Source organism: Scleropages formosus, chromosome 4, assembly GCF_900964775.1.
Source record: "Scleropages formosus chromosome 4, fSclFor1.1, whole genome shotgun sequence".
Lineage (NCBI taxonomy): Eukaryota > Metazoa > Chordata > Actinopteri > Osteoglossiformes > Osteoglossidae > Scleropages > Scleropages formosus.
In genome coordinates this window covers 29,024,657-29,040,098 of record NC_041809.1, presented here as the reverse complement: position 1 = coordinate 29,040,098, position 15,442 = coordinate 29,024,657, and the positions used below count along the sequence as shown (strand labels likewise).

General features: G+C 42.1%; 1 protein-coding gene across 1 annotated transcript; it reads left to right on the top strand.

The window, feature by feature from the left end:
- Positions 1 to 3: 3 nt before the first annotated feature.
- Positions 4 to 10,713, top strand: LOC108934182 (neutral amino acid transporter B(0)-like). The gene is made up of 8 exons (XM_029251147.1): positions 4 to 695; positions 3,109 to 3,151; positions 3,258 to 3,341; positions 4,521 to 4,687; positions 4,989 to 5,222; positions 7,779 to 7,973; positions 9,268 to 9,402; positions 9,792 to 10,713. Exons 1-8 carry the CDS (start codon positions 82 to 84, stop codon positions 10,021 to 10,023), a joined length of 1,704 nt encoding a protein of 567 aa, XP_029106980.1. The 5' UTR covers positions 4 to 81; the 3' UTR covers positions 10,024 to 10,713.
- Positions 10,714 to 15,442: the final 4,729 nt, after the last annotated feature.

The following is a 15,442-nucleotide window of genomic DNA, read 5'->3' as shown; positions in this document are numbered from 1 at the left end:
CATTGCCTGCCGCTGACAGACTTTTCCACCGTTTTTACAAGTTTGTTCCTGCGCTCCCGCGGCGCTCAGTCCGAGCCGGGGATGGTGGAGCGAGAGGGAACCGCGCGCCTCCGCGAGCCCGAGCCCGAGCACGAGCTGCACGAGGCCGAGCCCGAGCCGCAGCCGCCGCCGAACGGGCTCGCGGAGCACGAGCGCAAAAAGGAAGCCGCGGCTCCTCCTCCTTGTCCTTCGCGCCGCCGCTCAGCCCCGCTCCCGGCGGACAAGCTCAAGAAGGTCCTTCTGGACAACCTGCTCGTGATCTTAACCGTGACCGGAGTCTTCGTGGGCGTCTTCGTCGGACTCGGGGTGCGAAACGTCGTGGCGCTGAGCAGAACTCAGGTCGTTTATTTCGGCTTTCCGGGAGAACTCCTGGTTCGCCTGCTCAAGATGATCATCCTTCCGCTGGTGGTGTGCAGTCTCGTCTCCGGGGCTGCCAGCATCGACCCCAAAGCCCTGGGCAGGCTGGGTGGCTGGGCAATGCTCTTCTTCTTGATCACCACCCTCATAGCTTCAGCCATCGGGGTGCTCATGGCGTTTATCATTCAGCCCGGATCCGTGTCCATCTCTGCAGCCCAGAGCGTAGCAGGAGGAGGAGGAGGAGGAGAAGAGGTGCCGCAGCCCAAAGAGATTGTAGACTCCTTCCTGGACTTGATCAGGTATGATGATGAATGGAATAATAATAATAGTTATTGATTAGAAATAATAATCAAGAGTAATGCTACAGCAAGAGAGAGTTCATTCATTCAATTCTAAGAACCGCTCTGCGGTACTGTGCAAGATGGAAAGTTATACAGAATAACAGATTTTTTTTTTTTTTTTTAAATCAACCATAACATTACTTCTTTATGAAAGCAGTAAGTCGTTAAATGACTTTTCGAGAAGTAACATTGTTGCATTGGCAACACGCGGAGCGGCCTTGAAAAATCAAAATGTGCGCACTTACAACTCCGTACTGAGCGCCAACCGCTTTTCACCACAAAGTCCAAACCGTCGCTCATCTCAGCTGTAAAGGTTGTAAAGTTGCAAAGGTTTACCCTGTTTACTGGAGTCACGGCAGAAAGAAGTGCGCTCCCCTCGCAGATGTCCTTTTATATATCTATATATATGAAATATTTATACTGTATATATATCTGTATTACTGTATATAATATACACTAAATTACAGATAGAAAGTCTATACAGTTTTTCCTCCAACCGCTATAGTATAACACAGTCAATAAAAGATATCTAATAATCCCTTGACTAATTCTCTTGAAAACATCACTCACTCTTTTATGAATCCCTGAATCGGACGCCCATCCGCCAGGGTACCGTGTCACACACACCCTGGGTCACTTCAGAGTGTTCGGTTCTGAGCCATATCATGTCTTTGGACTGTGGGAATAAACCCACGCAAACATGGAGAGAACATGCAATCTCAGAGAATGAGCTGGATTCGAACCTACGGCCGAACAGCCCAGGCACTGTGTGAAGCGACAGTGTAACCCATGCGCACCCATTGAGAACCTCCGGGTAAAACATTATTATTTAAAAATTTCCTGGAAGAGTCATAATGCTGGGTTTCAGTTTCCCTAATGGAAACATCGGATATGAGATTGGGAGCTTCATGGATAGGATGCCAGTTTGTCATAGGACTTTTATTATCTTTTATTTAACATTAAACAATAACATTAAAGCCTACATTAAAATATTTAAAAATGTTTTATTTTATATATATATATATACACACACATAGAGTATATATACAAGTATATATGTAATGTCTGATTCAGTGTGCTGCTTTATTATAGCAAGACAGTGTGGTATTTCTCCTCGGCATCAGGTGCCATGGGAGCGTAGCATGGGGAGAAATTATTAAAAAGTGTTTGACCTGAAATACCGACTGCGTATCTCATCTATTACCGAGGGCACTTACACATGTGCAGCATTTGACAGCATGTGATCACTTTCCATTTGCAATCAGGAAGCATAATAACACATACCTCTGTTTATTTGCTGGGCGGTTTCTGTGAAAGCCTCTGATATAGTTACAGTAAAAAAAAAAAAAAAATTAATAATAGACAGAATGAAGTTGCTCCCCTGTAGCTGCCGTCGCGCGAGCAGTGCCGTGGTTTCTGTTCTTAGAGCGCTTTGCTTCCATCTACAGGCCGCGAGCGGAAACGCAGGACGTTTTACAAAACAGAACAGCACAAGGCATTTAAAAATTAATGAATAAGATGAGAAATGTTCTTATCTTCAAAAAAAAAAAAAAAAGATGAGACATGTTCTTATCTTCAAAAAACGAAACTAATATGCTTAAAACACGAGGATCTAGTGTATGACTTTTCGATGTGTACCTTGGCGCAAATTTGATCTTTCTTCCCTCCTAGAATTTCAATTAAAATTTTGCTGAGGTTGTAACCTGTTAACAAAGAATGGACTGGATCATTGGTGGAGGCCTGCCTGCAGTATTCAAACAAATTTAAATTGTCCCCCCCCTCGCCAGCATTTGTATATCACTCCGCTCGGTATTCCTGATAAAATTTTTTGGTCCCTGAATACGGTACCTGAAGTTATGTCTTTGATTGGATCCCCACCTCTTGGGTTCACCTCTTTAAAATTTTTGAGTATTATAATGGCTACACTGAAATCCCTTTTTATGTGTGAAAAATAATTAATGCTGTCACATTTGAACCAGGGGGGTGTGGTGGTGCAGTGGGTTGGACCGGGTCCTGCTCTCTGGTGGGTCTGGGGTTCGAGTCCCGCTTGAGGTGCCTTGCGACGTACTGGCGTCCCATCCTGGGTGCGTCCCCTCCCCTCCGGCCTTATGCCCCGGGTTGGGCTCCGGCTCCCCGCAACCCCGTATGGGACAAGCGGTTCAGACATTTAAACCACCGCCACTGCTCCAGAAATTCAGTCCTTATAAAAATATTGTTTGCAATTTAAAGGTTCAGCATCCTGTGTAACACCTGTGTGTTTACTGTTACAGCCCGTTGGTTTACTGTTGCCCGCTTTCCATTCATACACTTATGCTGGTGCATTCCTTCTCTGCTTTTGTAAGCAGAGTTCATTTGTCTTGGTCTGTTCCAGGAATATATTCCCCTCCAATCTGGTAGCAGCAGCTTTCCAGACGGTATGTCTTTTAAAATATAAACTTTTTATTTTTTTATTTAAATGGCACTAACTGAAAGTTCAGGAGACAGCTGGCGGTGTCTAATGAAATTGTGTTTCTTATCCAGTATGCCACCAGTTACAAGTTGCTGAAAGCTGAACGTAACACAACAGATGATCTGAGTTTGAACCCAGTCTCCGTAGTTGAAAAGGTAAGTTACCGTGTGTAGCTGTGTGTGATGAGATCTTTCTTATAGTTTTGTCTGGTGTTCAGTCAATTGTGGTTTTGATGTCCCTCCAGATTTTAAGGTTTGTTTGTCTTGATGTTAATTAGGTAATAACTAGTGTTCAAATTGTTTTTTTTTATTTATAATCCAACGGGGGGCGCGGTGGCGCAGTGGGTTGGACCACGGTCCTGCTCTCCAGTGGGTCTGGGGTTCGAGTCCCGCTTGGGGTGCCTTGCGACGGACTGGCGTCCCGTCCTGGGTGTGTCCCCTCCCCCTCTGGCCTTACGCCCTGTGTTGCCGGGTAGGCTCCGGTTCCCCGTGACCCTGTATGGGACAAGCGGTTCTGAAAATGTGTGTGTGTGTATTTATAATCCTCAAGACTGATGCAAATCTGAGGACCAGGTCACTTTACCTTAAGTCACGTGTCGCTGTTGCATTAGTCAGTCGGTGTAAAATCTAAGTTTTTACCCTCACCAACGATGAATTACGTGTGATTACGGGAAAATGATGACGTAAAAATTTCAGATTAATTTCTTATGTACCGGCAGGTGTAATGAGAGTATATGACAATGACAAGAGCTTTTCCAGAAAGTGCGTTCATGCACCACCAAGGCACCTAATTGCGGAAAAGAGTAAACTGGAAAAAGTGGCGCAATAGTAAAATTAATTATACTAATATGGTTTTACAGAACAGTTTTAAAATTTTATGTGGTTTACTGCAACTGATTAGAGTTCTCAGTTATGAATTGCAGGGGGGCACGTGGTGGCGCAGCAGGTTTGGCCAAGGCCTAATCTCTAGTGGGTCTAGGGTTCGAGTCCTGCTTGGGGTGCCTTGCGACAGACTGGCGTCCCATCCTCGGTGCGTCCCCTCCCCCTCCAGCCTTGTGCCCTGTGTTGCCGGGTTAGGCCCTGGTTCACCGTGACCCCGAGCATGTAAAATATTGGATTACTCATGCAATTTGTCTGAATGATGAGGTAGTCTCATCTCCTGAGATTAATCTCTTTAATGTTTAAACCTATGTTTAATGGTTTGTTGGTGTACAGCTGTGAAAGTGACCTGTTTGCTTGAAAATTGTGTACAATCTGTACAATCCAGTCTCCGAGGTCTGGAGCTAAGTATCCCTGCTTTATAGCCTGCTTCACCTAAAGTTACTTCTTCTGCAGGTTCCCTTTGGCACAGATATTGATGGAATGAACATTCTGGGGCTCATAGTGTTTGCTGTCGTGTTTGGTGTAGCCCTGCGTAAGTTGGGCGAGGAGGGCGAGGTTCTCATTAAGTTCTTCAACTCCTTCAATGAGGCCACCATGGTGCTGGTGTCCTGGATCATGTGGTGAGGAAGGCGGTAACATTTGCTCATACACACGTGCATCATACATCGCTCATACATTTGCTCATTTGCTGCCTTCGAACACAAAGGTCGCAGGTTCCATTCCCACCTCCAGCTGCAGTAGCCTTGAACGAGATGCTTACCCTAAATTGCTCCAGTAAAAATAACCCAGCTGTATAAATGGGTAAATAACTGTAAGTTGCTTTGGAGAAAAACATGAGATAAATGTGTACATTACCACTTTATGGGTCTGTATGTGTGGCTTTCCTGTCTTTGACTCATCTCTCGTTTCTTGCTTGCCCAGGTATGCCCCCCTTGGGATCATGTTCCTAGTGGCTGCGAAGATTGTGGAGATGGAGGACGTGGCCACGCTATTTGCCAGCCTGGGGAAATACATTGCCTGCTGTGTGATTGGTCATGTGGTGCATGGTATGCTGGTCCTGCCTCTAATCTACTTTGTCATCACACACAAGAACCCCTACACCTTCCTCTGGGGGATATGTGCTGCTCTGGCCACTGCCTTCGGGACATCATCTAGGTATGGCTGCAATGACAAAAACTGGTTTTTATTATGTTTTTTTTTCTTATTTCACCTGTTTTGTATATCCACGTCCTCATCGCAGAATAGTCAATGTTCATATCCTTTCAAATTCAAATTCAAAAATTATACTTTACAACCTCTTGCAGACAGATAGAAGGCTGGTAGTTAGAGTTACTTGCTTTGCACCCAAAGGTTGCGGGTTTTACTCCCACCTCTGGCTGTTGCCCCCTTGAGTAAGGTCCTTACCCTAAAAGTCATCGTCACTCCATCATCAACAACTGCTTGCTCGGATCCTTACCCGAACACAGGGCGCAGGGCCGAAGGGGGATGGGACACACCCTGGATGGGGCGCCAGTCCGTCGTAGGTCACCCCAAGCAGGACTCGAGCCCCAGACCCACCACATGGCAGGCACCGGCCGAACCCGCCACGCCGCGCCACCATGCCCCCCCCCCATCCTAAAAGTGTTCCAGTAAAATTACCCAGCAGTATAAATGGATAAATAATTGTAAGTCACTTTGGAGGAAAGCATCAGTTAAATGGTTAAATGCAGAAAATACTTAAGATTACAGTAAGTAGTGTTCTACTCAGATGTGTCAACTAAAACAATTTTGTTAAATCCCGTTGTGAGTCAAACTCTGCCAATTTTGCCGTAATGTTAACCAGTGTAAGTGTACATACGGAACGGACAGAGCGCTGAGGTGCTTAAGGACAGAGTCATCCTAGGACGGGATAGTGGATCTGCCTTATTAGATATTCCAGGATGCTTTTTATTTTTTTTTTTTAAAGATCTTTATCAGTGGCATCACAGTCCATCTAGAAGCAAAATGGGATAAGTTTGTAGAACCGGATAAAAGATGGTGATGATACTGGACTGGATATTTTCTCATGTCTCCGAGACTCTTGCTTATAGAGCACAGGCAGTCCCCGGCGTACAAGTGAGTTCTGTTCCTAAGTTTGTCTTTAAGTCGGATTTCTACGTAAATCGGAACAGCGAGGTACAGTTTGTGTCTAACGTCAGTTAGTCAAATCTTTGTCTTCGTACATAGTATATATACTAATACAGTATATATACCTTTCTATGCATAAAAAACATTAAAGAAACACTTCCAGATACACTAAAACATATTTAAGATAATAATAAAGTAATAATAATAGTAATACAATGTAATGATGTAATGATAATAATGATAACAGCAATAATAATAATAATAGTAATAATAATGTAACTACAGTATTTATAACGGAGAGAGACATAGAAGGAGATAATAATAAATGTTGCTACAGTATTTATAATAGAGAGAGAGAAGGAGGAGAGAGAGAATGTGTGTGTGTTTGTGTGTAGGTATAAAAAAACTTTAAAGAAACTTTAATGTTCGCTCTTCCAACATTCGTTGGCGTTTCACCTTTTTTCCGATCGCTTTATTATGTTCACTTTAGTTTCAATCGTGATCGTTTTCCTTTTCTTTGATGCATCACCATCACTTGCATCACATTTACGCTGTGGTGCCATGGTTAGGAGTGTAAAAACAACAAAAAAAACATTAAAGCCAAATACACAGACACTGTTAACAGCAACGTGGTCCCTGTTATACTGAGCAGGCAGGAGATTGAAGTAGGTGTGTGTGTGTGTGTGTGTGTGTGTGTGTGTGTGTGTGTGTGTGGACCCAATCCCCAGATCTTTATTGCCGGTACACAAGGGAGCAGATGAGATTCACGGTCGAGGACGGGCATGGGTCGGTCGATGCACAAACACAGGTCTTGGGGGGAATCCGATGTTGTAGTCGAGGAGGCGATTCGACTGTCGGGAGCCATGGACGTCAGGAGTGAACAAAAACATTAAAGCCAAATACAGTAATACAAATAGGGGGCGCAGTGGCGCAGTGGGTTGGACCGGGTTCTGCTCTCCAGTGGGTCTGGGGTTCGAGTCCTGCCTGGGGTGCCTTGCGACAGACTGGCGTCCCGTCCTGGGTGTGTCCCCTCCCCCTCCAGCCTTACGCCCTGAGTTGCCGGGTTAGGCTCCGGTTCCCCGTGACCCTGTATGGGACAAGCGGTTCTGAAAATGTGTGTGTGTGTGTGTGTATACAGTAATACACAAGACACTCTTAACGGCAACGTGATCTGACTGAAAAGAAGGAAGTCTTTGCCCTACCTCCGGCTCACGTGCCAAGGAACCACTGTAGACTCGCAACGTTTTGATGCGTGTCGAAAAGTGGGGCCCGTTTCTTATGACGAATCACTGTATGCAAGTCAAATTTTTAATTTAGTAGGCTTTACGGGGGGTTGTTCGTAAGTACGGGTTTTACGTAATTCGGACGATCGAAACCCGGGGACTGCCTGTAATTTCTTATTTTTTCTTCCCTTTCTTCATTTCACTGTTCCTTAGTCTTATACTGCAGTCTTTGCACCCCATTTTCTCATAAATGGACTTATTCCGTTTGTATCTTCTTAGCACACCTTCCTTAAATTCTCTTGACTGATATGGATATTTGTCCCATTCCTGTATTAGTCCTCTCCTGCACGCATCCTTTCTAACCCCTCTCCTTTCCTCTTAGCTCAGCCACACTGCCTCTGATGATCAAATGTGTGGAGGAGAAGAATGGAGTGTCCAAACACATCAGCCGTTTCATCCTACCCATCGGGGCCACGGTGAACATGGATGGGGCAGCGCTCTTCCAGTGTGTGGCTGCTGTGTTCATAGCTCAGCTCAATAACCTCCCGCTCAACTTTATTCAGGTCATCACCATCTTGTAAGAGTCACTGCAGCAAATGCCTACAAAGTTATGCTGAAGTTGATATTGTGATTTTCAATACATCTGTACTCAAAATGACATATTCCTTCCATCCATCCATCCATCCATCCATCATCAGTAATCGCATGTCTACTGGAGGGTTGTGACACATCTAGTCACTGTAGGAGGACATCCACATGAACATGGGAGACCATGTGAACTCTATACAGTCCAAGCTGGATCTGAACCCACACCAACTCTTGCTTTCTGCACCACTGTGCTGCCTATATTTTATGATGAAAAATTTGTTATACATTTACTAATTATTAATAAATTTTATTGTTAAAAAAAATTACCCAGCTATATAAATGGGTAAATAATTGTAAGTAGCTTAACATTGTAAGTCGCATTGGACAAAAGTGTCAGCTAAATGAATAAGTGTAAATCTAAATATGAATTGAAATGTATAAATGGAGTATCCAGCCTTTTAGCGGCCAACAGCCACGGTGATTATGGTGAACTAGTTTGATTGCCGCACGTGTAAAAAAAATCTGACTGACATAGGGTATTGCAAATGTTCAAATTGTAAAATTACAATTCTCTTGTATAATTCAACAGAATTAATTACTTTAACTGCTTTAATAAGACATAGTATTGACATTAAGTATTGTATCTGACATATTAGATGTCTCTCAATTGTTTTCATCAGCAGTCTGCAGGCAGTGGTGAAGCTAAGGACAGAAACGGGAGGTCTAGTCACATGAAATCACTGCAATCAATTATTTAGTGGGTGCACTTCCTTTTGTGGACATGACAGATTTGTCACAACCATACAGTCACCGCTGTATAATTAAATAATTTGACTAATTTGTAGTGATTTCAAGTTTCTATTTGTTTAGAAGGACGTCTCAAAGGAAAGTGCAGCTAAATTTATTTGCATCATTAGTGTAGCTTTTTCGCTATATAATTACATAATTTCACGGGCCGGATAAAGCAAGTTGGACACCACCGGTACAAATGACAATGGATTGTGAACTAGCTCTGCAATTAAACTTTCTCAAGGATTACTATAAATGGTAACTTTGTTTTTAAACCTGTGAAAATACCTCCATTTCACACAAAATCTCAACCTTGAAATGGTCTTGGATACATTTAAAATTTTCTTTTTTATGCAGTTAAGATAATAGACTGCTTCGTGCTATTTGGATCACAAAATCCATTGTGATTTTTTTATTTTTTTGAGGATTGACATTTTTTTGTCTTGATTATACATATGGAAGTGAACTAAAACCTTTGACCACCCTCCTATCAGAGTGACAGCTACCGCATCCAGTGTAGGAGCTGCAGGGATCCCTGCAGGGGGTGTTCTGACTCTGGCTATTATCCTGGAAGCAATAGGGCTACCAACGAATGACCTCTCCCTCATCCTCGCTGTGGACTGGATGGTGTGAGTACAGGGCGCAATAAAGATATGATGGGTTGAGAGCTAGAAACTGGAAGGACAGTTTGCCATGTATGTTAAATAAGAGTGGGAAGAAAACCTGTGTTTTGGACTTTTGAAACAAGAAGGGGGGGAACAGCTGGTTGCATAGTGGTTATCACTGTTCCCTTTAGACCCACTGGTTTGAACCTCCAGCTGTAGTACTCTGGAGCAAGGTACTAACCCTAAATTGTTCCAGTAAAATTACTATATAAATGGGTAAATAATTGTAAGTTGCTTTGGAAACAAACATCAGTTAGAAGAATAAATGAAAAAGTGTCACTCAAGAAGAACAAGGCGGGGGGGAGGTATTGGTGTTTGTGTATGACCCGTGATTTTTGTGTGTTTGCCTTCAGTGACCGCACCTGCACAGTCATCAATGTGGAAGGTGATGCTTTTGGGGCTGGAATCCTGCAGTATTTTGTGGATCGCCACCCAAGCCATGACAAGGGTGAGGACGTCAGTGAAGTCAAACTTCAGGAAGTGCTACCCACCAAACCAGAGGACATGTCCTTTATTGCTAACGGCAAGAAAGACGAAGGCATGACAGGAGTAACAACGTTCCGTGATCACGAATCCATAATGTAAATGGGGTTGGGTGAAGGATAACAGCAGATGCATTTCAAAAAGCCACTTAAAGAGAAAACTTCTTTCACCAAAATAGAAAGAGGACATGGACAGAGGAAAGAGCATGCAAAAGGGATGAGCACAGGACAGCAGACGGCAAGATTTTTTTTTTTTTTTTTTTAAGCTTGTTGTTATACGTTTTTGCAAATTTTACACATCACTTAATGTTTTAAATGATTGTCATCTTTTTTGCTTTACATATAAAACTGCTTGGCAGTGCATCGTATTTGTGTCAGTAGCCAGTGGGTGTGACATTCAAACAAACGCTAGGGCATCAATGATTTTTCTAGAAAAGCTACTGGAAGTCTTGCTGTCATATCTGGAGACTTTTTGAATTCAGTTACGCCTATGATCAGGTATTGAGAAAAACTCATCTTTGTAATTAAAGCTGTACACAGTTTGGTTTTATAAATCTGTCACTTTCTCAGTCTATTCGAATTGTATTCATCTGTAAAAGTATATATTGCACTAGTCATTGTCCTTTAATTCACCCTGTAGATCATATGTAACTTTTATTTTGTCTGTTTTACTAGATGTTGCCTTAAAGGTTAAACATATCCTTATTAACTACCAATCAAGACCCTTTTTTTAAGATTGAAGTCACACACAACTAAGCTGCAGCACTGTCATATAGTGCAGGCAGTTATTAAACTCAATCCACACACACACACACACACACATTTTCAGAACCGCTTGTTCCATACGGGGTCACGGGGAACCGGAGCCTACCCGGTAACACAGGGCGTAAGGCCGGAAGGGGAGGGGACACACCCAGGACGGGACGCCAGTCCGCCGCAAGGCACCCCAAGTGGGACTCGAACCCCAGACCCACCAGAGAGCAGGACTGCGGCCCAACCCACTGCGCCACCACGCCCCCTAAACTCAATCCATCATTGCTGTTTTGTAATCAACACACATTGGAAGCAATTTTTACCAATAACTGTGATTTGTGTTTAAATGAACAGCTTTCTTTGTTGGTATTGCATTGGGCTAGCTCTTATCTTTCCAAACAGTTCTTCGTTGTCTTATGCAATAACGTGCCCTGCTTTGAGTGCTCTCAATAGGTGTACCTCAGGGACTGGTGCTAGGACCACTTCTCCCTGTAAATTTTCTCTTTGGTTACCTTCATTACCTCTCTTGGGTTCTCCTATCGCCTTCAGGGAGACAACTCTCAAGTCCGTATCTTATTTCCTCATTTAAATTATCAGATCTCAAACCAGATTTCGCATTGCCTCTCAGACACCTCATCCTGGATGTTTTACCTTCACTTGAAACTTGATCTAAGTACAATATCCTTTGCATACCCTCAACAAACCCTTGGGGACGCCAGTCCGTCACAAGGCACCCCAAGCAGGACTCGAACCCCAGACCCACCATAGAGCAGACCCTGGCCAAACCTGCCACGCCACTGCGCCCCCTGCAGGGTGAAATTAGACATTCTTCAAACCAAGAGGTCCTGACATTGTTTCTTCTTCCTACTGTCCTCAATGTAGCCTCCACTCTGTCTTTGCCTGCCTTATTTTTGCCACCTCTCCCCAAGAACACGCAAAGGTACGGATCATTGTCTTCTCTCTCCCAAGCTGTGGAATGAACTTCTTCTTAACATCAGATGTGCTACCACTGTTCTGACTTTTCTCTGCCTTTCAAATCCCACCTCCTCACTCATTCTCTTGGAACTGTATAAACATCTGTCTAATGCATGATCTTTCTCATACTACCCAGTTGCATCCTCAACCCTGGCCTCTTTGTAGTTGCCTTGCCATCCTGGTAAGCTGCTGTTGTTATCGTCTTTCTTTGTAATTATTTTTGTTGAACCATGTTGATTTTCACTAGTCATCGATTAAAGAAAAAATATTACAAACATGATTATTGTGTCTGTCTCTGTAGTATAACAATAATAGAATAATAATTTCTATGGAAGGAAGTAATAAGATTTCACCAGTGGCTCTTAGTCTGAGCTCCTGTTTAGCCTCAAGGAATTGCAGAAAATTTGGGCAACTACTGTAATAATGCCAGTGTTTTGATTGTGGTGTGTGTGTGTGTGTGTGTGTGTGTGTGTGTGTGTGTGTGTGTGTGTGTGTGTGTATGGATGCTCTTTTTCTCCCTTTTTTTGTCTAGGAGAGTGATTTGAAAAGAGAAAACTATGAAAATGTTATTACTAATAAAAGACAAGTGAAACCCTGTGAAGTAAATGAACTATTTGATTCTTTGGAGAATCACTGAATTGTACTAACTGACACATTTATTCTAAAGCAACCCCTATTGGTAGAACTGTCAAGTTACGTGAGGAGGAAAAACTTCCAAAAAAGCAATGAGCATAGTCCACTTCTCAAATCATAACACTTCAGTTTCATTAGCAAAATAGAACAGCATAATCTTATCATTTCAAACTGTTCTGCAATGACTGATTTGCTTTCTGAAGGTAAATTTCATAAAACAAGCTGAATACATAGAAAAAGGAATTTAAACCAGGGTTTCCAGAAATTCCAATCAGATTTAAAAGCTATTTAAAAGTCAGCCTTACTCTTTGAAGTTTAAGAATAAATTTGCTGATGTCATATGAGAGCTACAATATAGTGTCAATGACATTTGCATCAGTCTTCCATCAATAAAATTAAAACAGATTATTTGTTTTCCACTGTGCACTTTATTACAGTGATAGTGTTGTACAAAGATCATAAGCATGTCTCACCTTGTACCATGACTGTGGTTTGCAGCAGCCGCTCTGTTTTCTTCTCGATGAACTTCTCCGATCCGCTGTCCACTTCCAGGAACTCTTCAGTACGTTTGCAGTAAGGTTTACATTTACATTTACATGTATTCATTTAGCAGACGCTTTTCTCCAAAGCGACGCACATCTCGGAGAAATACAATTTGTGGATTCCATTAAGAGAAAGAGAGACATGAGGTTGCAGAAAGCTTGCATAAGATTGCAGAAAGGTGGAAAGATTTCTCATGAACCTACCATCAACAGGTCACTGGATGTTGTTCCAAGGTGTTTACATGTTTTGGAGTGTTTATTTTCACTTCCACCTTCTCATTTACAGGTGGAACATAGCCAGCTATTCAACATACAAAGGAGTGAACAGGAATTAGAACAATTCATTCTTAAGGAATGAACACAGATTAGGGACAATGAGGTTACAAAAAAAGTTTGGCTTCCTACCCTCATGTGCACGGCATAGAAAAAATGTTGATGAAGCACTTTTTCAAATTGTTTTGAAATGGCTACTTTTTGCATTGACATGATGTACAATATATACATACTCACAAGATACATTATTCTCTGCCCAAACAAGTCTGTCCTTTGTTTTTCTTCTCTTTCTCTGCTCCTCTACTGTCTGACTCATGAGGTCAATTCTATACCAGAGACTTCATTCGCAACTACTCCTTTCAAAAAAATTAATAATTAACAATTAAAATATTTCATTAAACACAACAGAGTAAATAACATTTTTTTATGACCTCATAATTGATGTTTTGTCAATAACAACAAACTAGCTGGACTAGCTTGATGAAAATTATGTCAATATGTCACATTTAAATAAAGGGATAATTAGGAAATTAATGGCACAAAACAGGATGCAAGCAAAAATATGTGAGCATGCAAGCAAACGCAACTGAGAGCATGGGTACCCAGTTCCCACAATGCAGTGCGTCTCACAGTCTTTCTCATATAGCCACTTGGGGCAATTTTTAAATGTCGTCTCAGTTTATTCTGTCATCCTGTGCCAAAAATCGGGACTGATTAAAGTTAAATGGTATTAATGATTGTGGACCAGATAAGTGAAACACTACACAGGGAGACTGAATGGGGGTGATGATTGTACTTCCTACTTCCTGTCACATTGACACGCACAACCAATGTCAAAATCTATTTTAATAAACCTAACTTGCAACTAAAATTTCATGTTCAGTACTAACTTTTAGAAATAAACCATATAAATGTAAATTGTAAATCAGTTATTTACACAATGTACACAATAACATGAAGGCCCTTAGTTGAGCTAGTTTGCCCATTTCCCTGGGTGGAGTACAGGCCAATAAAGTGTTTGCCAGTTGGCGTGTGAAGGTAATACTGATGGTCCAATAAATACATCCATTCTTTTGCACAGTTTATGGTAAGAATTTGGGTAATAAGTGGTAGAAATCAATAGTTTTTCCTACAGATACTATTTGTGGTATTACTTAGAAATGGTAGGGAAGATTGATGGTATTACTGTTATGCATAACAATGCCATTTATTTTTGGAGAATTTTTTAATTTCAGCAGACAAATTTTTCATACAGAAGAAAAGAGCTCAATTCAGTCCCCTCACAACAGCAGTTTGCCCAAGAGCGTGATCTCGCAAAATGAATTCACCTGTTAGCAGAGGGATGGGTGTATTGAAAAGGCGCATAATATTCTTCACCATTCGGAGTGGTGCAGAAGTTAATGAAGGATGATTTCAAATGATATGATACTTTCTTTTACCCTAGTAGCTTTAAGGGGAGTTAAACGTGATGAAACATGAGGAACTGCTGTTGAAATAACTCCTGGGAGCAGTTCTGTGGCCGACCAACAGAGAAAATGAGCATGAAACGATCCAGAAAAATTCAGGATACTGGTGCCCAGTGGCCCCATTACAGCAATATTTAAAAGAGAGAAACACAGCTATTGACATTATGGAATCTCAATCATCGAATGCCATCTTCTCCGCCTGCCTGATTACACTGGCACCATCAACTTTCTAAAACTGAGTAGACAATACTACATATTTGGAAGCAACAGATTTTAAGTATGTACTTAGTTAAACCAACGTGTACCTATTGTTCTGCTTAACTTTTGTCTGATATATGCATTTTACCAGTACTATTGCTAAAATTGCCTTCACAGGTTTTGTCAGTTACATATTTCAGGTTGTGAGCTGAGAAGACCTGATATCAAGGTTCATATAGTTCTCAGATGTCTCTTATCTCTACGTATCATTGTTATACAAATACAATTTTTCTAATCACTAGAGAACAAGATGTCCAGAGTGTATTTTTTTCCATTTCAAATATTTCTATAATATTCAAAAATAGTGATTCCATACATTATAATGGGTCTTTGGGATTGCATTGTTAGAATGGTAGACAGTAGTATGTGTTGTCATTCCATAACAGTTCTCTTTTCATTTGTTCAGTAATGTATTATGAGAAATAAAATTTTATGTAAAGACCAGGGGCGCAGTGGTGCAGCGGGTTTGCCGGGACCTGCTCCGCAGTGGGTCTGGGGTTCGAGTCCTGCTTGGGGTGCCTTGCAGCAGATGGGCATCCTCTCTGCTGTGTGTCCTCTCCCCCTTCAGCCTTGTTCCCTGTGTTGCTGGGTTAGGCTCTGGCTTGCCGTGGCACCCCCCCAC

What these genes read in the sequence shown, in the direction of transcription:
- LOC108934182 (XM_029251147.1), top strand. Translation starts at nt 82, where the DNA reads ATGGTGGAGCGAGAGGGAACCGCGCGCCTCCGCGAGCCCGAGCCCGAG. An exon ending in TAGCAGCAGCTTTCCAGACG is followed by an intron (nt 3,152 to 3,257) that starts GTATGTCTTTTA and finishes TTTCTTATCCAG; the next exon opens with TATGCCACCAGTTACAAGTT. An exon ending in ATTCAGGTCATCACCATCTT is followed by an intron (nt 7,974 to 9,267) that starts GTAAGAGTCACT and finishes CCCTCCTATCAG; the next exon opens with AGTGACAGCTACCGCATCCA.